The sequence below is a fragment of the Leptonotus elevatus genome, chromosome 5 (assembly GCF_054856555.1).
Source record: "Leptonotus elevatus isolate MCC_2025b chromosome 5, RoL_Lele_1.0, whole genome shotgun sequence".
Classification (NCBI taxonomy): Eukaryota; Metazoa; Chordata; class Actinopteri; order Syngnathiformes; family Syngnathidae; genus Leptonotus; species Leptonotus elevatus.
In genome coordinates, this window is record NC_141243.1 from 6,400,735 (window position 1) to 6,424,144 (window position 23,410).

General features: G+C 39.9%; 1 protein-coding gene across 3 annotated transcripts in view; it reads left to right on the forward strand.

Moving 5' to 3' along the window:
• Positions 1-23,410, forward strand: part of arb2a (ARB2 cotranscriptional regulator A) — a 150,928-nt gene that overhangs the window by 98,609 nt on the left and 28,909 nt on the right. For all 3 annotated transcript variants that reach the window (XM_086076600.1, XM_086076599.1, XM_086076601.1), the window contains exons 9-10: positions 2,322-2,438; positions 9,623-9,707. In XM_086076600.1, the coding sequence (XP_085932726.1) occupies positions 2,322-2,438; positions 9,623-9,707 (202 nt within the window). The remainder of the gene's footprint in view (positions 1-2,321; positions 2,439-9,622; positions 9,708-23,410) is intronic.

Below are 23,410 nucleotides of genomic sequence, written 5' to 3' on the forward strand. Positions count from 1 at the left end.
TTCCACACTTACTAACCACAGTTGTCAGTGCGGCTTGAAGAGCCAACTCTGCATCGTCAAGATTACCATAATTTAGAGCCGCATTGCTTTGAGGGCCTATTTGTCAACCTATTACCCCGAATGTTACAACAGCCAACCATATGTGTGCAATGAGAGCTGTCAGAGGGGGCTGATTGATATAGCCTGTGCTGCAAGATGGCGTTTTTTAAGAAGCCTTGTTTGGGGAGAGTTCCACATGTATTTTCCTTCCCAATTTTAGCAAACTGATGACATCGCTTAAGTGTCTTTGAATAGGAATTGATCTTTGAATAGGGAATCATGGTGAAACATGAGAACACATTCCGGTTAGAGAGGAGAAGAAACAATGTGGTCATTTGTTGTATTTCAAAGCAATTACATTTTGCAAAAGAAGAATGTGTTTTTTAATGCCTTGTTGTGACTAAGAACTGAATATGAGGCAGCCTGTCCTCACATGATTAATTACTAAATCATAAGTGTTGTCTCTAATGATTTAGTTATCGTGTTGCCTACAATAAACCTGGATAGACATCATGAGTAAAAGTATTCCGTGGCTTGTCCACTGTCTCTTGTTTTCTGGCCTCTGCTTATGGCCCCCTTCGACACAGGGACCGGTCTGTCTGGCTTGGGCCAGAAACCAGGACCTTGTCTGACACTTCGCGTTTTAAATGGCTGACTATGCTACTCCCACAGGCCTTGTTCTGCCAGTGGAAAACTCTTCAACCCTGCATGGATGGGAAGAACGTACAGATGATTTTGTGTGTGCGTGACTGTAAGAGTTTGTGTAATGGAACTGATATGAGTATAGATATAATCCATGTATTTGTACTTTCTTTTACATTCATGATGTGGTGAATAGCGTCCATTAGCTATTAGCTACTGTATCTATTCAACTATGTGTAATTAAAGGCATGTATTTAAATACAGAATTTCTTGTCGTTTGGATTAACAGTCTATGTCTAGTTATTTGAAGTTTGGCCCAATATTTGCCTTAACTCGAAAATGGACAACAGCTGCCGGAATGTAAGTGATACACTCGGATGGCACCTTTCTTCTTCTTTATAATTTATTTGAATTTGAGGTGTCACAATCAGGTTGAAAACCTTGAAAGAAAAGAAAACTGCTATTGATGCATGTAACCGACTAAGATTAGCATTACATTTATACAATAGTACAGTTATTTATCAAACAAAATAACCACTTGGCAGAAGCTAAGCTAAGATAGGCTCACATCAATTCCGGGTCATCACATTTGCAGGCCATGTGGTATTTAGCATCGACAAGTAGCATTTATTGCTAGCTTTAGCACAGTAAAGCTAATCCCTAAGCAGATAGCTAATAGCTAGAGTAGAATTAAATTCATTAAAAATCATGAGTTAAGCATACTAGCATTAACATGATGGTTGAGATAATAGGTATGTTACATTCAGCAAGCACTTGCAAAGCACTTGTTGCAATTCACATCACAAAAATTCACATGAGTATATTAGCATTACCATTATTGTATATTGTTTAAATTGTCAATTACATTTTTCACATTAGGATAACTTCAGTAGTCTTCCATGATACAATTCAAAAATATCCTCTACGTGATTTAAAATGGAGGCTTATTTTATAATGTGGCATGTAAACATTTCCCAGCCAGAAATCACCAAATATAACACTATAATACTCTGCTGCACATTTCCCGTCACAGCCATACTAAATGTACAGAGCAAGAGATTGTTAACCTATTGTTGTAAAGCCCTGTTCTCCTTTCTTCCCTATTTTATCTTAATGTGAAGCACATTGAAAAGGCTCACTCCCAAGGTCTGGCTCCAGTACTCCTTGGGGTGGGTCCTGCGGTGTGGGAAGTCTATTGTAGTACGGTAACAAGTCCTTTGTGTGACATTTTCCTTGGCGTTGACATTCAGAGGGGAATAGGAAGATGGTCCTGCAGACGCCACTTTCTGTGACATGTGAAGGGAAAAGGTATTAAGAATGGGAGCCGAGGTATTTGAACGTGCGCAAGGAAGGACATTTGCACAGTACGTGACAAGGACACGCTATAGTGAAATAGCTCTTTCATATTTCAGTATCGTATTATGCTATACATCTGGTTGAATTTATATCCACTGTTTTGAAAAGAAGAAGCATTGTCTTGTGTAGGCTTGGAATATGTTGCTAAAATCAAACCGTGACATATTCGTCATATTAAAGTCGTGATATTATTATTGACTGCATCAATGTGTCATTTGGCAAGCAGGGAACACATGACCAGTCATCATCATATACTGTACTTTTTTTTTCTCCTCTCATTGTAGATGAATCACAGGGAAGCCGAGCTAAGGAACAAAGTGTGTGCTGTGGCTCTGACGGATTCAGCTCACAGCATGTGGCTGCAGGAGACCAGTAAAAGCACACAGGATTGGATGCAGCAGGTAAACTATACACACATACAAAACACATTTGCATCAGATACAGTAATGATCATTTCAAGTCTTTCAGTTTGTGTTCATCATCACCTTTCTAACCTAAAACCCGTACCACGTTACAAGTCATGAATAACCGTTCTTACAATAGCTTCATTTTAGCAGCTGCCTCTTCTAGTGAGACCTGTGCACCACTTGCAGCACCTGACCTCCCTCTATATGCACATACAGATGAGGAATAGCTTAGACCAGAACTGCTCAATGGCAACACACACACACACACATACCTTTATATATAAGCACCCCACTTTTACATCCCTTGCCTTTTGGTTTGGTGCAAAGTGTGTGTTTTGTTTTGAGTAGTTCAAGGTTGCACTGTCCCTGTTGTCTTGGATTTCCCATTTTGGATCTATCCAAGGGATGCACGGGACACAGTATAATTGGCATTTTAAACGATTTTCTATTTGTGATGATTACCCAAAACAATAGAACTAAAATCACCTTCTTTGTCCACCAGGAGCAATGAGACTGGCAAAAATATGTTCTTGTGCTCATTAACCTAATAAGCTACTTCATTGATGATGTAAGAGTCTGACTGATTCCAAGATATTTTTCTGCATTGCAACAACGCACAGTTGTGTGGTCTTTTGAGTGCTAAAAACAAATGGGGGAATTGGATTGAAGTTGCACATTTATTGATTTCACATATTTGCTTTATCCCGGGGCCACCAAGCAAAATTTCTTAGAAATTCGCCTGCCTTAATAATAGTTCTGATATGGCTTGTGTTTCCATGATTTTCATGTTACCTCGATCAGCTGTGCGGTCAGACACGGTCCGATTGAAGGGATACTTGTCTCATTGAGCCATTTTCAGCAGTAAAAAGTTAATATTTTGTCCAGAATTAATTTGATAATTTCATTGTTTTTCATGTACAAATAATACCTTTAAAAACAAAAATTTCCCCTTACTGTTGACTGAAATTAACATCACCTCTGTGGCTCACCTGTTTTCTGGGTTTGGTCAGGATATGCTAAAATTCAAACAGAATTTGCTTCTCCCACTGCTCGCTGAATCAGTGGAGGCTGGTGTTTGTGGATCTCACTCTGCTTCATCTATCCTTCATTTAGTCTTTCTTCTGGTCTCTTGAGGTCTCCCTAATCTATTGGAATTGAGATGTTTCTGGGGTTGGTGAAGGATTCTGGTTTTGTAACTGTGGGTGGCAGGTGGTGTATGGTTTCATCTTTCTTTCCTTTGATCCTTCCTCTGGTGTCCTGACAACTTCACGACTCTGGTGGGACTCTGAAGTATGTGGTTAAGATGAAGGATTTGTGATTTTTAACAGTTTTCAGGTGAATTAAAGAGCACAAGCTCACATGCACGTACACACACGTGCACAAAAAAAAAAGAGCGATGATGACGACATGTTGATTCGGTAAGGCTGCCGAATGAATAATACTGAGGTCTCAAAAAAATAAAAATAAAATAGTTGATTTACAATCTTCACTTTTGTTCAATTCCACCACTGGCTCACTGCGGTACTGGTTTAAGGGGGTTTTGCCATCATTCCATTTAGTGTGTAATATCATATGCGCTAACAACCACACACTGAGAAGCCAAAAGTAACACACCCCTCTCAGGTACACCACATTAACAACCCTAACACAGTCGGATCTTCAATGTGAACAGTGTTAGCATTGCTCACTGTGATCAGCAGCACACACGCTCACATACACACTGCTAGTGCAGCACAGATGGTGCTTCACACCACAGAGCGAAGCTAGCAGTGACCCTTGATAATGCTCAGGGTGGTGTATAAATATGGGTGCCCACAGCAGTGGGTGCATGTGAGGTCGGGGCACCCCAGCAGTATTCTGCTCTGTTGTCCTCGGACAGAGATAATTCCCTCCCTTGCAGGTCAGAGAGGTCGCTGGATGGCGAGGAGGAGAGGGGAGTCCAAAAGGAGGCAATGGGATTTAGAGATCAGCGCCCGCTGGGTTGGGTTGTATGGACCAAATGGTTCAGATGAGGGGCAAATTACGTCACTGCAAAGACGAGACAAAACGCAATTTGAAGGAGAGTGAATACCATAGAGAAGGTACACACAAAGGTTGAAGATCTAGAGAGTAGTAAGCAAGTAGAAAGAACAAAGGATGGCAAACGAAGATCAGACCGGTAGGATAGGTATGCAGATGGACGAGAAGAGATGAAGAGATGTATGTGGAGAAAGATGAGTAGCCCAGAGAGAGAGAGAGAGAAATGTGAATGATGGTGTACAGCTGGCAGCCTGTCATAGTCTCCAAGGTGTCTCCTGTCACAGTGCTGGCCTGCTGTCACACTCTAGTGGCCTGCCGAGAGCTTATACAAACACACACACACAGTACACTACTGTATAATCATGAATAAACCATCCTAATCCATAGAGAGCAAGTGGAGAAGATGAGAATGGGTTGGACAAGAGAGCGAGACAGGCAACTTTCTGAGAAGTTCAGTTGGGAGGTGACAGCTGTTTTTTGGCTTTGGAGACTTTTGTACAGTTAGTGCACAGTTTCAAGCTCGCATCTCAGTGGGGTTTGCTTGCGAAGAGACAGAATCGATAGGATGGTGGCAGGTGTGTGCCCGCGTTGTATACAAGCTACACAGTTGTGTTTATCTTGAGGTTGGGATCAATACAACAGCACCTTGTGATGTGATTCATTAGCGAGATAATTGTGTGACTTAATTGTTTAGTCACTTAATTGTTCGCTCGACTCATTCAGTGCAAAGATGATCCTGTTTTTGTGCATTGTGCATCTTTCAGGGTAAATACAAAGGCTGAAGTCATATATAAGAAGTTGTTGTACCCGTCCGTCAATGTCTGTCTCTTAAGGCCCAATTCTCAGTACAGCCCAGTCTAACATGGTACACAGTGTTCTAATTGATCCATATTGCACCTTTTTCAGATTATGATGGCGTGATATCCTTGAGCAAAAATATTGTTTCACGGTATCACATTTAGCAATTACAGTTCTAAAATGTATTATTATTAGTGATGTCCAATATCACTTTATTTCAAACCGATAACAGAACAAATAATCAAAAAAAAATCTTTTTTTTTCTTCTTTTTTCTTTTTTTTTCTGGAGAGAAGAAAAAGAGAAAAAAAAATCAACTCTTGAGTACTAGTCACCGATGCCGATACCAAGTGCCGTTAGCACTTGTACTTTTGATACATAAGTAAAAAAAAAATTCATCAATGTGATATCGTATTGGAAGCATATGCACATTTTGCACATACCCCCCAAAAACATTACTAAAAAAGACAACTTTTTTCAACAAATGAGAAATGTCTGAACTGGGCACTCGTATTCAATTGATGAATGCGGTTCTTAGCAGCTAAAAGAACATTTCATTTATGAATCATCATGTTGGTCAATCAAATATTTTTCCTGGAATGAACAACCTGCAGGTCCTTTATTATTGCCTTATGTCTAGTGTTTCTTCTCCAGTGCTTGTGCATTATTTCTAGGTTCAGGCAATCCCCGTCATTTATGCTCAGATCCTAAAATTGCATCAGAGGTGAGCGTGAACCATCATGCTGAATGCACACAATGTGCACATCTGATAGTTCCAGACTGTCTGATTCGGTGAATGGCGCTATTGATTGGTGGACTGGCGTTACTTGAAGCGATGGTGCTATTCGTTTAGCAGGCATGCAGTGTTATGTGCCATTCTTTTGTCACGGCTCTCTAATCCCAGCCAGCAGGCTTTGCTTTTATGTGGTCGTGGTCTCCCACAGCACTCGTGCAGGGTGTGTGTGTGTGTGTGTGTAATAGTTGAGCGTTTGCGTGCACATATGAGCTGTTGCCTTAACAAATGTATTCAAACCCGGTGGCAGTGGTCAAGGTGAGGGGAGGAGGGTTCCTCAGAAAAGGCTCTCCAGCCACCTTCTGCTGCCCACTCAATGGCCCAGCTGACATCTTCCTCCAGACATGCCGAATGAATTAAATGCGATACAATGAGATACTTGATTGTAGCAGTCAAGGAGCCTCGATGCGTTCGCTGCCCTCTAGTTCCATCCCAATTCCAGGAGAGGCAACCTGAAGGATGTGAAAACATTCAAATTTATATTCCTTGTGCCATATTTATTTATTTATTTCCTGACTGTTGTGACACTTGGAGATGTAACAAGAAAAATTGGCCCACATTTCGTTTCAATTCATGTTTATTTCCCTGCATTGGATTGCAGCAAATCTCACATGAGCCTATTGCTTTTATCTTAATAACAGTAATTTCTGTACACACGTCCCAATGGAATTTTTGCATGTCTTGTTGATATTTGCAGAGGATTTGTGTACACGGGGCAGATGTTTCATCATAATCACCTCCGCCACCAGTTTCTATATTTATCTGTAAGCCTGAATTAAATATATCATTGGTGGGACAAAAGAGAAATGCCACACACGTCAAAGGGGCAGTAACAGAAAATATTTGTTTTGATGGAGCTCCCATCAACAACAGCTGGGTTAGCTTACCCTTCAGCTATCTTCCCGTTTTGTATTTTAATATTCGTAGAGAAAAACAAAAAAATTTGACAGTCCAGACCTTTGGGAGTCAAGGTCGGTGAGTGCAAAAATGCAAAGTAGCATGTGTGCTTTTGGAGACCCCCCACAATTCAACGAGTGACCCACCCTCGCAGCGGTAGACACACAAAGTTGTTGCACAACGCTGTAATGGGCCAGGGTGAAAGTAAACACGAGCAGATAAGCAGTGATTCAGAAGGACGCCAGCTGCACGTTGTAATCTCTTTACATGTTCTCTTCTATTGAACTTTTATCTTATCAGGCCAATGTCTTCTCCAAGCATTCCTTCGCAGACGCCCTCTTTCCCTTTCTGCCGTCACTCGGCTTCAACACACACACACACACACACACACCCACACACACACAAACACACACACTCTGACAAGAGAAACATACTTTGATATGTTGCCATCTCCCCAAAAATAAAAACTCCCAAGCAGCTGAGCGAAGAGTTGTTCAGCATGACATTAGCATAGACAATCTTAGGTGCCGAGTTTACTCCCCTCCCAATAAATTGTACTTATGACAGTTTTAATGCCGTATACTGATACTTTAAACCAAACCTCCCTCTGTTCTATTTTGTCGTTTGCGCACACACTTTCTACTATTATCTATCCATCTATTATGATCTATTTTGGCCGCTTCAGTTGTTCCGTTCCTGGCTTTAACATCCTGACTTTTTTACTTTTGTAAATACAGCTGTCATGTTCCGCCTTAAATTATTGATAAGCTGCTCTGAAAGGCAATTTGAAAATGTGACCATGTGTAATATTTAAATAATAATAATAATTTATGATTCTAAAAGCTATGACTGAACAATATACCCGCTCCTTTGACCCAATTTTGTTTTTTTGTTTTTTTAATCAAAACAACCCCATTTTGGGGGTCGTTACATTATTATTTTTTTAAATAGAATGTTTTGTACAATGCAAAACAAAAAGTTGGGTCTTATTTTCGACCAAAATTTGGTTGTTTTTGACCCAGTATGTGACCAGACAGCAAAATGAGTCAGAGTGACCCGTATTTTCATATATGAATTATTATTTATTCTTACATTAGAGCTTGAATTATTTAATGTGCTCACAAAATCAAAAAGTGAATGAGAGAAAAGAGGCTGTATTAACTATTATACTATGCTACTCATTACATATTTTTACTCATTACATTCCAACCACCAATATGAATACATACACGACACACATCTTTTGAGCTGTGTGCCTAATACTATTATTACAAAAGGCAATAAATCAATCGAAGGCCAGTATTTTGTGGTCATCAACCCAAGCAGAACATTTGCTATGCTAGAGTTCAAGAGGAAATTTGGTAAATTCCCAGCCTAATGTTAGGTCATAATGACGTAGAATTATAAAATGAGTATGAAATTGGGGAAAAAAACCTGAATCGTTAGCGTATACTGATACATTGAGGAAGTGGATATCTACAGGTTAAAGGTATTGAGCGATTGTTTTGTTCTATTTTTAAATAATTACTGACTCCTTTGTTGAACATGTTTTTAAAAATGGGATTTTTGAACACTTCACGATTGTTATTTCATGAAAAATAAACTTTTAGTCGACGAAAGAGGTACAACTTTGACCTACTGAACCATTATTACCTCATGTCACAGAATCTACCTTTGCTACTTCCAACTCATTTTGGTATTTCGGGTCACATATACAATATGTTTTCTTAGCTTTGAAATTCTATAAAAATATGTCACAATTTAGAGACATTAGGAAAATGTTGGCCCAGGTTGACAATAGTTGAAAACCACTACTCCAGAGCATTACCCAATCCATTAAGGTAGGAAAGAGAAATCTCTCTCTGGTTATTGTTTGCGCGTTAGGCAAGCTTAGCCACGTGCACACCAACGTAGCAGATGGTTTTCTACGTTTGATTTTATTGAGTATGTTGCAAGACGGGTCTGGAAGATGAAGAGAGCAAAAGTAGATAAAGAGGTCCACTCCTTTTTCTGACAGTCATGCTGTCAACCACTTGGGGGGTTTGAGAGGACTGCGTGTGTTTGCAGGGGGTTATGGGTCAGCAAACTGGGCAGACTCCCTCCCCTAGTGCACCCACTGATCCACCATGGCACTGGGCCTCAGCTTTCCACCACAAACAAACAGCAAGATGTCTAAGCAACATGTCACAGAGCTTTTAATTGCTTGTTCCTGTCTCTTTCTCGCTCTCCTCCCCCCTTCCTTCACTCACATACTCACCTCTCGCGCTACTCCCCCCCCCCTCCACCTTCTTCCAGCTTTCTTTGTTTACTTGCATCTCCATTTTCTCCTCCATCTCCCTTTTTCTACATGTTTTGTCTTCTTTGTCATATCTCAATTTGCATCAAAGTGGATTTCTTCTTTGAGCCTGCACTCACCAGCCACTTCATTAGGTACACATGCACAGTGTAATATGATCCATTACAAGAGCTAGATCAGAAATTCTGCCTTTGTAAGATTTATTGAAGACTCCTCTTAGGATGATGGAGATAGTTCGACGATAATGCAGTATACATGCACAATGACAAACATTACTGATATGTTATTAATATACGTTATTGTTGGGGGCTTACTACATTGTCAAGTTATGTGTTCTCGGAGTTTCACGTCCTTGTTTTTTGTGCGTGTCCTTGCAGCATTGTTGCAACTGGGTCTCAAGTCCAGAGCCTTTGGACACACCACTGGACTCCATGCTGCCAGACTGCCCACGTGTCTCTGCAGGTACCAAATTTCTATAAACCCATATAGATAAAGTATTTTCTTTTTAGTTTAGCCAAGATGGATTTTTGCTGTGTAATGCCATTAAGGTGGTTAAATCAAGTGCAGTTACCTTTGAATACCTCAATGTCAATTGTCAATCTTGAAAGGCAGTTTGTAGGTCCAGTTTGGTTATTTGCTTTCCAACTCCGATTATCTTAGAAAGCAAATCCACAGTGTCCTTTCACATACGCAATCCTAACGTTGTGTTGGATTTTGTTTCTATTTCTATCATCTTGGTTGCACCCTCTCTTCCGCTTTCTATTTCATCATCCACTCTCTCGGCTACAACATTTAATCCGCCCCTGTGGTGTTTGGCTTCCTGTCCCCGTGCCCTCTCTGCGGCGGACTGGCCTTGATGATGTCACAGCCATCATGAGAATGTACCCTTAATGTAGGATTAGAGATGAAAACGGTAATCCTCAACATGACCATTGATAGGAGATGAAGATTGCAAGTGTTGTTGGAAGACTGACATACATCCTAGAATACATGCAAATTGAGCGCATGACTCAAAAGGACACTAGAACCTTATAGAGTAGAAGTCAGGAAACAGTTGAAACTTTCACACACCTATTCGAATGCCATGTTTGTGTGATATAATAAAATGAGACCAAGATCAGTCATTTTAAACCTTTTTCTAGCATTAATACAACTTACATCTTCAATTTATTGGACTGGACAGATTTTCCCACATGTGAGATATCAAGTGTGTTTTTGCAAAATTACGAAACCAAGGTTGGATTTATTTTTTTTGCCCATAATTTAAAAGATATGTTTGGCTCAAACACTACACAAAAACCCCATCATACCTATAGTGAAGCATGATGGTGGGAAAGCATACTTCAGGCATCTACTAGAAATGAAAAAGATGTCAGGAAAAGCCTATGAGAAGAGCTGGAATTTATTTGGGTTAATCAGAAGCCCTTTAAATGGTGACAGGTGTGTACTGACTCCCGTTTAACATGTGATTGGTTAATTCTAAGCACAGCCATATCCCCAGTTATGATGCTACGTTAAAATCGAACCGAAAATATCGCGACGACACGCTGGTGTCGCACGGGGAAGAGGAGGGAACTCCGCTTCGGTTGGTTCTAACTTTACTGTAGCATTGCTAGCTTGCTTCACACTTCAACAATTAAACAAACAAACTCACCAGATAAGCCAACCTCTATGCAATCTCCTTTTTGGCTCGGTTTCGGTACACGTAGCTCGCCGTGTCGTACAGCTCCGGGTGCTTGCAAACCGTGCCGATCAAGCTATCCTCCATTTGCTATGCTACACATTCTAATGTGCCTGTATTGCAACCGCTTCCTGTGTTTTGTCTGCTGTGTATTTGGTGATGTGGACTATCTTGACACCAATTGGCTGTCGCTGACGTGATGGCGCCAAAAGTTCAACCATCGCTGATGAAATGGGTGAAGTAGCGAAATGCTCAGCGGAAACGTGCCAAACGTGCAGCCACTGGAAACGCATCCTCCTCTTTTGGTCTAAATGTATCATGAGGGTGTGTACAATTATGCAACCACTATCTCAGTTGTGTGTGATCCGCTCTCGAAAATATATATATATATTTTTTTTAATCTTTAGTTGATTGTACAGATTATAGGCTAGAATTCTGCTGGGAGAAAGTTTAAAATTATTTATCTTAATGTTTTTAGATCACAAGAACCTGGCATTTGAACAGGGTGTGTGAACTTTTTATATTCACTGCACATGTACCTTGTCAGACATCTTTTGTCCCTGCATTAGGACATTGTGGTTTATTCTCCCCATATCTCTTCTATGAAATGCTTGTGAAAGTATAGGTCATTTTTCACATGCTCCACATGTGACTGAATTGCTCTATAACGCCGCTATCTCATCTCGACCACTAAAGCGCCATGTTCCACATGGTGCCGTGTGGGTGGTACGTCTCGACATCTAACGGTGAATCAGCAACTTCAAATGTCAGCTAGCCTTGGCTGTAAAACCCATACTGTATTTCATGTTCAAATGTCACTTTAGCTCTGTTGTTTAATGCGTCTTGAAAAAACAGCGGCCTTTTGAGTCCAGATATCCAGGACCCACTTTTTCAAACATGGCATGAATAGTATGGTTGGAGCGCTAAACCATTTGACACCACGTCCATCTGTATGTGTACGCTATTGACTTGCTCTCTATTGACTTTAACCGAGCTGAAAAGATTCCCGGCTCAGGCCTGTTAACAAAGCTGCCAACTCAGCTTGTCTCTGGTCTTTTGGTAGCAGCTTCTGATGTCAAAGGTTGACTCGGTCGTCTTTGTGTCCTTGGCAGCCCGGCAGGTTCGCAGGCAGCGGCAATTGTAGCCAGAGTCGCGGCGGAGCAGCAGAGGTGACGAGGTTGAGGGAAGGCTGTCAGGGCACCGTGGCCCAGCACTTCAATCAACAAACATGTAGTCACCTCTGCTGCTGCCATGAATTGTCCAGTTGGGGTTGCTATGCAAAGAGTATGCAGTATCCTTGTGTATAGGCGGGGGGGGGGTGACAGTGTTCAGCCTTATATCGTTTCTTAGCTACAGAAAACAACAATCGCAATTGGAATGCACACACATTCACCTGTTCCCGCTAGCAGTCATTAGGATATCCTACAAAAAGTTATACCGTTTTTAAAACCTTTCTTTGTTTTGCTCGTTAACTAATCACCCATTGTATTTGTAATTAGTTGACTAATCGGATCATATATAAATCTTGCCATATCGCACCAGCAAAGCAGTTGCTCTTATAATAACGAGAGAGGCAGGTTTGCATCGTAAAGTATTTTGGGGGAAATGCGCCATAACTTTTGGACTCTGCCGCTAACATTGGTTAGCCAGGACACTGCATTACACGCAATGATTCTGTTTACATCACGGATGACCCAGATTGCCCCTATTGTGCATGTGCATGACAAACAGGCACACGGAGTGGAAGACGTTTTGAGAGGAAAACAAAGCGGCGAATGAATAAATACATAAATATACGACTCGTCGACTATTAAATTAATTGTCGACTAATCTTTGCAGCCCTTCTTTGCAATAACAAAGTCTACATTTTATAGGTTCGAAAGTAGAAGAAAAATATTTTTGCTATTTATTTATTTTAATAATAATTTTTCTTGGGGAATAAAAACTTTGAAGAGACTCTTTGTCCTTTTCATGAGACAGAGTGTTGAGTAAACAAAACAAACAAAAACAACTTGAATTCGAATTTTTTATTTAAAAAAATAATATTCATCCCATGTCTTTGGAATGTGTACTTATCCACACAAAATATTTTAATAAGAAAAAATATATTTTAATTTATTCTAATTTACTATTTTTCTCGTCCACATTTTTAACTGGTGATTGCTTCCACAAAATATATTTGCACGCGTGTTTCATGAAACAAGTAAACATCTCTTGTCATGAGACGCTAGTTCGTCTAAAAGTAGTCCAGTTTGGTCGTGTACTAAACTTTTTTTCTTACTTTTTCGACAATTTCTCAGAAAAACCGGATGTCTGCGTAGACTACAGATTTAGGACTGCTTAGAGAAACAGGTTGAAAGTCTTGAAAGTCTACAGCCTCTGCATCCGTTCCTCTCTTCCTCACTCGCTTCTTATGCCATACGTCTCCACTCCTCCACATCCATCCTGCCTCCATGTGTGCTGCACTGATGATATGATGACTGTGTTCTCCATGCTCCCAAGACTTTTGGCTCGAGCGGAAGGAGAGTGGATGGAGGAAGTTCGTTTGTTGCTGCTCGTCATCTGTGAAGTGGTGTTGGTACATCGGCATGGCACTCGAACAGTGCTCATGTTTCCTGTATAGGCACGGTGAAGCATTTCTAACTGGGGTATCTGTTTCTAATGTAAATCCTTTAATAACCTGGACCCGATTCCTGCAGACTTAGAATGAAAGTATTTATTCTCAGTTTATTATCTCTTTTTTTTGCTGAATTGCAAAACAATTTGTTCTCCATTAAGTTGTCTAGAAGGGGCTCACCCAACCTAAATATTTGCATATTTCCTTCATGCAAATTAAGGGAACTTACTATTCTTACTGCTAAGATGACATTAAAATCATTTGGAAAATGGGATGGAGTGAGGTAAGCTCTTCCAAAACTGTCACTTTGAGACAGGAAAGGGACTCAGGCATGCTGGGAAAGGAGAGTGTTGGAGATGATACACAATTAAGTGTGACGAGGCGTTGATGCATGAATAGAGAAGGGAAATCTTCTACTATTTTGAGCTGCTGTTATCAATGCTCAGCTTATTGACCCGTTTCTGCTAAAGGTTCGGCTTTGGTTTGTTTAAGTAAAAAAAAAAAAAAAAACAATTGTGAATAGAACATGCCCACTCATACATACTTCCTGTCAGGTGATTACTCATTGTCCAAGCCGATTATTAATTACAAAGGCTTAGCTCTCGGTAGGTAAACAGTGATTAATGGCTAACAAAAGTAAGTTAATGTCTTACCTGTACTTTAATTACCAAATGTGTGCCGTTACAAGCAACCTAACACAGTGCAGTAATTAAACCTAATGAGCCTTAGTAAGGAGTTAACTTTGTTTTTCTTTTTAATGCCACTTTGTCATTTTTACCGACGTGAATTGAGATTGCTTTCTCATATCACAAAAAATATGCTTTTAATTGCATTTTTGTTTTCATTTTGGATTAACCAGACGGCAACAGGTTGAAAAGTGAAATTAAACATGAATGTCATTGCATCTAATTTTGCTTCTTTTTTTTTTGTTGGGCTAAGGGACCTCAACATATTGACAAGTGTCCTTCAGCAACTCTTACTAAAGCAATGCACAATTTTATATGACAGAATAAAAGCCTACATAACAAAATAAGTGTAACTAACATAGGCACATAGTAACTGCATAGCAACTGACCACATTAAAAGTACCATCATAAGGAACATAGTGACTGCATAAGACTAGACTAATACAGTTAAAACATCATCATTGTCACATTATCGTCATAAGGGGCATAGTAACTACATACTACAAGAACGTACATACAAACATAATGACCCATTGACCCGCGTGAGCATAATAACTGTATTAGCATAATAACTGCATTAACATAACACATCGACTCCATGACCCCACCCAAAACAACGTCATAACACCTAACATAAAATTGGGAGCCGCCACTGCATTATACAAACAGATACAGTAAATCGGTCTTCCACTTGAGGTTTTACAGTAACCCTTCCATGCACTGTTGACAGTGAAACATCTTTTCACTGTCGGCACCCCTTCTATGTACACGCATACACACAGACTGATGTTTGTGCGATGACTGACTCCAAGAGGAAACTCAGGCTCACTCAAATTAACCTCATCCACCTTCAACATCTGTGTTATTTCAGCTTGCTAACATGGAAGTCCGCTCAATGCCCTCAGTAGGCGATCTCATATTTTCAGTGTTTTCGTAGCCCAACCGCGACACATTGCCGTGTGTAGCAGGAAATAGACAGGTAAACTCTGGTGAACCGGACTCTAACCTTTGGCCCAGATTCACTCAGACTGTCTCAAAATCAGATTTGATTTGGGTCACAATTGTTGTGGACCATATCACAATACCGGAAATGCACATACTGAGGATTGTAAAGACTTCTGTTCTGTGTGACAAATTAACTAGATGGCTTACTTGAGAGATGAAATCTTGCTATAGAATGTGTTCAAATGTCATATATGAAGTGAGCTTGCCTCCTGGGTGTTGCCCTTTATCGGATGCTGATTTTTGACTAAAGCATCTCATAATAACGCCACAAAATATAATATTAGAGCACTTTTGCTGCGGAGAATAATATGTGAATTATGTGTTGGAAACCAAGCAGTTTTGCAAACCTCTAACCTTTTTAAACATCGTCGAAAACATTTTCCCTTTCAGTAATCTACGTGTTAAGCAACAGCCTTGACTTGTGCAAGTTGGTCCATCTTTCTGTCAATTTTTCCAAATGTCGGTCAGAGTTGAAGAAGGACAATATGATAAAGCCCCCCCCCCCCCTTCCCCAGCACCATCCGAGCATCTTACCTTCTTTTGACCTCCGTTGTTTATTATTCCTTTGTGAAAAAGTTTGTTGCAACGTATGACTTGGAAAGCATCTGACACAGTCGCTTTGGAGATGCACACTTGGATGCCCCCTGTCCATTGTCAGGTCACGCTCTTATTCCATGGTGACAAGGCAATCTGATCCATCGTGGAGGTTGCCTTTCTCATGGGGACATTTCCTTTGAATCAAACACTTAACTGCTTTGATGGACTCCTTTGATTCCATTCTCGGCAACTGTCCCTGTTTATTGATTAAGTTCAGCGCTTTGATTTGTGCCCTACCCGTATCTTCCCCTACATCGGGATTATCAAAGATATGCCACCGTGGTTAATAGACAAGCAAGCCCTTGCTACATGACCAAGACAAGGGTGCTGCCATTTATTTGTCTTGTCAGACAAACGAGGAGGATGAAGGTGATCAATATGTCAAGTTAATTATTGTTCAGGCATCTCAAGGCTGCATTTAGAATTCATTTTTAATTTGTGGTACAGTATATATTCTGGGAAAGGATTTGCTGGTCTTTTTATTTTTGATGCACTTACATTTGCAATGTGTGTGTGTTAATATCCTACATGATGTTTCAATCATTTCAAAACATGATTCCTATTTTTTTTACTGTCTGATATGTGTCTGTTTGTGGGAGATGATTGTTTTGACGTGAAAATGATATTAACGGTACTTTTGGTTTTCTCCCCTATAAGATCTTTGTGACATTTATTTTCTGCATAGATTAAGCACACTTAAAAAGTCATATATTCTGTAGCACTCGCTTCAGATTTTTCTTTGTGACGTATGGCTTAACCTCCACGAAAGTACTCAAAAAAAAAATCTCATTAGAGACACACTAGCGATCACAAGGTTCCCCATATATTCATTAATTAATGTGTGTGCTAGATTTATGTTGCACATGGCCATAAGAAGGATTATGACAATATGAGAGCAATATCCCTTGAACAGCTTTCACAACGTCGTCTGTTGTGATTATGCTAAATACAAGGATGTCTGCAAAGCTCAATTTGCGGTCTTCACTTCACCTCTGCATTCCATAAATCGTCCAAGATGCTTTTTATCCGACCATTCTTTCTTTTACCGTAAACATCATTTAGCAGGGAAGAAAGCAATGGTGATACAAAATACTGTAGGAGAAAGCATAAATGAAAGTTCAACAAGGTTCAATGAAACACTTACACAATTTGCTGCAATATAGTGAGGTCTTATAATCTCATTATCATCTTAGTGCCAGATTTGCCCATGAGGACTGTTCTGTATTCACTTTTATTAGCTCCTTAAGATTTGTCCATTTGTCCTTCTAATAGTCGCTCCTCAGCCAATCGCTGGGGCACAATCTCCAGTAATTACCCCTTTCCTTCTTGTTTTTCCACACCATTTCTTTTATATTTTCCACTTGCTTTCCTTACTGCTTTATTTAGGGGGGGTTCCAAGAAAAAAAATAATTGTGAGTGAAGGCTGAAATGCTGAAAGAAAAAATATTGAAAAGTGGAATGTGCGGACAAGCGGCTGATATATATATATATATATATATATATATATATATATATATATATATATATATATAGCCGCTTGTCCGCATGGTGTGCATTTTTGGAATGTGTTGAAATTGGAATCGTATGAATTTGGTGCAAGTAGATGTACATCAAAAAAGTAGGAGGAATTAAAAAAAAATGTTGTTTAAATTTGTATTTGAATACAACCATTTGTTGTTGTTGTTCAGGACTTGATCAATTGACTATGGTCTTCGTCTCCAAGGCCAAGCTTTTCTGTCTCTGAGAAGCTGGGGTCAGGTAGGGGAGCTAACATACTGGATACAGTAAGGCGCAGGTCACGAATCCCCAAGCCTCTTAGCTGCTGCGGGTAGTGTCCATCCCTGGTCACACAGAGGGCATCCCCAGATTAGTGCCTCACGGACATGGATCTCATTTACCCATATGGCCTCTTCTCATTGAGTTGATATGGGCTGTAATCCGCCCAGCCTTTACCCCTGACCTAAACATGTGGCAAACCACTTAGGAAAAGAAAACACAAACCTTCCAACACATTTGATGGCTGCTCTACTGTTGAGTAAAGAAGATGATTGGGAAAAATGCGCTCCAGTCTGTTTGTGTTATTTTAGTTAATCTTGATCTTTTTCAGAATGTCTCTGCCGGTTCTTGCCAATATGAAGATATAATTAAGTAAGATATGTCATGATTACATCATCAGTTCTGTTGATTTTAGACTGGTTTAAAGTTCAATCCATTGGGTGAAATTAATCCAATATATACCCCCAGTGGGTCAGAGCAAATCCTAACCACGGCTAGCATTCAACTACGAAAAATCAGGGCAACTTGTTCTCTGTATTTTTATTTATTTAAGCAAGTTAAGAGCTAAATAAGGTTTCAAACACATGAAAACCTGAAACTTTGTCTGATATTTCTACATTATTATTATCTATTTATATTTGTACATGATACATTTTGATGTGTTAGGACAATGTTTATCAGTACTTGCATTTACCATTCTGATTAAAAGATGATCAACACCACCGTATGCTTGACTCACCAATTGACTCTGTGCAGGTGTGACTAGTAAAATACACATAATCCTATTTTAGCCTATGTAAAGGGTTCCCCATAGGTGCCACCATAAGGTGAATTTAGTTAATGGGATCAAGTAGATTAGTGTAGAGAGAGGCTAATCTGTTGAGTAATCACACGAGTGTCACTGTAAACGCTCATAAGTTCCAAGCGCTACCAGCACTGCATCACGTTAAAAGTAACGCACAACCCTATGGGGTTTACATTCCTTAGCAAATTGACCAGACTATTCCCACCTTGGAAGCGAAAAAATCTGCAAATACTTCTTGATAAATCTGATAAATTGACATTATGCGGTCATTTCACAATGTTTAGCTGCTAATTAACTCACCCACGCGCACATTGTATGCCCAACTGTTGTGACGATCCCTCGCTGTGATGTAACATCTGAAAAACAGTCAATGAGTGTGTGTGTGTGTGTTTGTGTATGCGTGTGTGCTTCTAACTTTGTTGCCTCTTAAAATAAACTTCCCCATTTTCACAAATGAGGTTGTAATTAAATGTATGGTCAGCATATTTATGAGTTTAAAAGACAGAACTCGTGCAGACAAGATATTTGTACTACTCTTACCACAATACAGACTAAGACATCTTAGAATCATCATAATTAGCCTTAAATTATAATGATTTGTTGTTTTTTTCCAGAGAAAAGTTCATCTTGTTTTTTAATGTGCTTCTAGATAAAAGTTAAGTAAAAGTTATAGTATAAGTATATTTCAGTGGGTGTTTTGAGTCAGCAGCTGTGACCTTGCCTTATCCCGTGTGCCGCTTATTGACGGATTTACACTTTATTAACCAGGCATCTCCCTGACAGGAGACAAACAGCCTGCGAAAACCAACGTGTGCTTGTATTAGAAAAACATTGCAATTAGAGGATGATTTCTCCTCTTCTTTCCTCCCCCCTCCCACTGAAAGCAACATAAAGTAGAGAGGAGAAAGCAATAACATAGCTTGTTTGTGGTCTTGGAAGCAGCAATTATAAAGTGCTTGGAGAGTTGTTGTGCTGCTTATGCTTGTTGTGACTGTGAGTAATGAGATAGGCTGCGCTGTTGCCTCACTGAAATCTACGTACGGTTCCTAATCCTCAACCCCCTCCCTGATGTGTTTATCCACCAGCATCCCTCTGACCATCACGACCTGTCACCGCTTTAGACAGCCCGCGGTGACCTATGACCTGTGTCAGATGACTTCACTGAAAATAGTCCACTAAGTCTCGAGCAATTTGGCAAGGGGTCTAGTATCTTAATGGGTAGTTTGCAACTAAATGAAATGAGCTATAGTAATGCACGCACATGCTGAGGAGCGTTATATCCAGTATAAGGATATCCTTCCCTAAATAGAGTAACCAAAATAGTTTATATTTATATTATATATTTTTATATTTATATCATATAAAATATTTTATTATATATTCATTTGATACTTTTATTGTGACACCCGTCTTAGAGTATAACACAAAACAAATCATTATTAGGATCCAAGCGGCAACACCTGTGAGGTCCCTATTGTTTCTTTAGGAATTATTATTCTCCGCAAAGAATCACATTTTTGACACCCTAAACATGAACGGAAACTCATAAAACTTTGCACTCACATCGAGCCTGACGAAAAATTTGCTATTTTAAAAGTTGTCGTACACAAGTAAAGAAAAATGGGTCCCCTTTGGAGGTTTAACGCAGCCCTATCTGATTAGTTTTGAGCTAGAGCTATTGGGAGGCACATGTAGCACACTCAGACGTACAAAAAGGTTTTCGGTATCCACACATACTATATGACGGGGACGGGGCGTTAAATTTTGCTTTTCAAAATTCCTTCTTAACAAAGCATTCTAGGTTGTACCGTTCACTTAGATCTACGAAAATTGTGAGGCATATGTAATAGCCCAAGAAATACCAAAAAGTATTTTGTTAAACCTAAAAGGAAATCCGCCATTTTTAAATTACTTATCGGCATTTAGGGCCTAAAAGTCACATTTTAACAAACTACTCCTAAAGAACATATCCGATCGACTTTAAACTTCGTGGTTCATCTAAATATGTTAAAACAAGCTATTGAAAGCTTTTTATTTCCTCGTATGCTGTTGCCGTGGTGCAAAGAAAAATGGTGCCGTTTTTGAGGGTCTGAAGCTGAGCAAAAGAACATTAAACTTTGCACAAACATAAGGCCTGGCAAAAAAAACTATATTCAAAACCTGTGTGCCAGTACCCCAACGTCCAAGTACCCCAATGTGGCGAGAGTTGTGAGTGCCCTTTTTAGCTGCTCGCAGCTCTAGTTATTGTAATGCCAATATGTTGTTACTGCCCGAAGTATCCTCATTTTGTTTGATGTTTCAAAGTGCTTTCGTTTACAGTCTTACACGTATGTTAAAAATCTTCATTTGAATGTCGTGGTTACAAAGTGTGTTATCTCGTTATCTTGGAGCACACACCCCTCCGTCCCCCTACTTCATGCTGTTCAGCCAGCATGTCGCCAATCGCAAGGCTCGCTTGTCAACGTGTACTCCTACACAAACTGCATGTGTGCTCAGATATCTGCTTGTGCATGGGTATGCTCAGCAACAGGCCCTCCACATGTAGACACACTTTACAGATACGCCCTCCCTGATATGGCTGCGCTCACACTCCGAGTTTGGGCCCAGTGGCAGGTAACTCCTCCATAATAAAGTTGAGTTTACATTTAAACAATACAGTGCAGTTTGGTTTGCCGCAGTTAAGTTTAGAATCCTAAATGATGGTAAACTGCCTCCATAGTAAACATGGATTTTGCCCGTTGTTGCAACTCGATAAATTTGGTCGTTGATTACTTGTACAGTGGTACCTGGACTTGTGAATTATCGGACATTTTTCAAGTTATGAGTCTTTGCCCGGCCAATTTTTGGGATGGATTCAGTTTACCAGAGGTGGGCATTGCGTCAATGAAGGACGCCCGTTTTGTTCCATTCAACTGCCTTTGTTTGGCTTACAAAGTAATATTTTTATGTACAAGACTGTCATTTGATTTTCAGATATTATTGCAGTACTCACTCTCTGCCCGAAGCGAATGTGTTTTTTTGGTGTGTTTTTTTAAAGCTCAACAAAATAGACTAGATTGCCAGGAAAGGAGCCAGGTATAAGCTTGTGGCTTGCACTTTGTGTAGCGAACACCTCACAAGTGCTAAGTGAGGTTGGCACCAGCTGTTGGAGCCGAGTCTCGAAGAACTGGAGGGAAATGAATTGTGTTTGGCACCAGGCACCTATCAGGCTGTAATTAGTATAGCTAACATCCCAGATGAAGGAGTCAAGTCTAGGTCAGTGTAAAAAACTTCAAGGGTCTTAACGGGTAAGGGTCGGAGGCCAAGCCGTGCTCCCTCCCCTCGTTGAATGTAAGCTCATGCCGTACATGCTCAGATTTGCTGAAATCTGTATTGAACTTTGATCTGGAGGTGTCGCAGTCAGTCACATGTCAGGCTGGCTCCTGTGGATCACTCTAGATGTGCTCATGTTAGATTTTCTGAGTAGTTCCTGCCCAACCCAACTAAGAGATTTAGCCTTATAGCCTTTGCAGCTTTTGACATAGATGTTACATTACAGCTTAAACCCATGCTTGGGATTCCTGCCCTGCTTTGGCCTAAAGATCTATGTTTTCCTGCCACACAATCTGGTCTTTGCCCCCTACCGATAGTGATCTGTGTGCATGTACTATATGCATTCATGTGCACATGGCATCAAATATATTGTTTTGGAAGACAAATTCGGCAAACCTCACTGTAATCCTTTTCATCTACAGCGAGGTTGTTGTGATTGATCTTCATGGACGTATGCATATGTGTGTTAAGGGTTCATATGGGAGCCATGTGTGCCATTCCTGGTTCCTTAAAAGACCTTTAATCCTCTAATGCTACCCTAATCTCTTTTAATACATTCAATATTGGTTGACAAATCACATGATAATAAAGTGATATGAAAATGTTTCTTCCAAATGACAGGGTTGCACCAAGGATTTAACCATGAGCTTTAATCACACTTGACACTGTGCATGTTTTGTTGACCACGGCCAAAGGTTTATGTCTGTCGATGGTCTATAACCCTTAAAAATTGGGAGCTAAAATCCCATCAACCACTCGACATAGACATGCATCTTTATTTACATCAAATTACAGATTTATTATTGACATATCAACCCGAGAATTGGAAATAGAATGTTTTTATTAAACCGTAGAATGGAACATCTAAATTCCTTTCAGCAATGAGGTCATGCAATTTGGAAATCGACCAACATTTTTTTGTGAAAGAAAACATCTCACAAAGCTTAGAGTTCAAACTGAGGCCATTTAGGACTTCACCCAAGACATCAGAACACATTGTGTTCGTATCTCATGACACATTCCAAAAGAAAAAACAACCTCAAATGAGAAGAAGAACCTAAAAAGAAGAATGTACACAGAAGTTTACATTCATTCAAAGCAGTTATACTCGAGTGTTAAAATTGAGGGATTTTTTTTGTGTCTATTTTCTGAACCGCTTTCACCTCATCAGTTCCCAGCCCCAGCTAACTTTTGGTAAGACGCGGCGTACATACTGGACTGGTTGCTACCCCAAATCACGTTTACGCTTATGGATGGTTTAGAGTCTTCACATAACCAAATGCACATGTTTTTCGGAAAGTGGAAGGATGCTGGACTCACCCGAGAGTTAACACCACGAAGGCCAAAGCTGAGATTCAAACCCGGAACTGTTAGACCGACATGTTAACCACTAGCTCACCATGCCGATGTGTACACTCTTGTCAAAAAGAGAATGTAAATCAGCTAACAATCTTCTTTATTTTTAACAAATTCTAATGTGGATTTTCTAAATATCACGACAAATCAAATAGTTTTGAAGAATAAAACAAGAGGTTCTGCCCTCGAACTATGTGAACTTTGGTGCATTTAATTTGTCCTCAGTTCTATTTGTGATGCTTTTCATCTGCTTAATTCGGGCCTAGTTTATGTATCTTTCATTTTCAAGCATAAACTAAGCTCAGTTCACAAAAGTGAGCGCCATTAGAT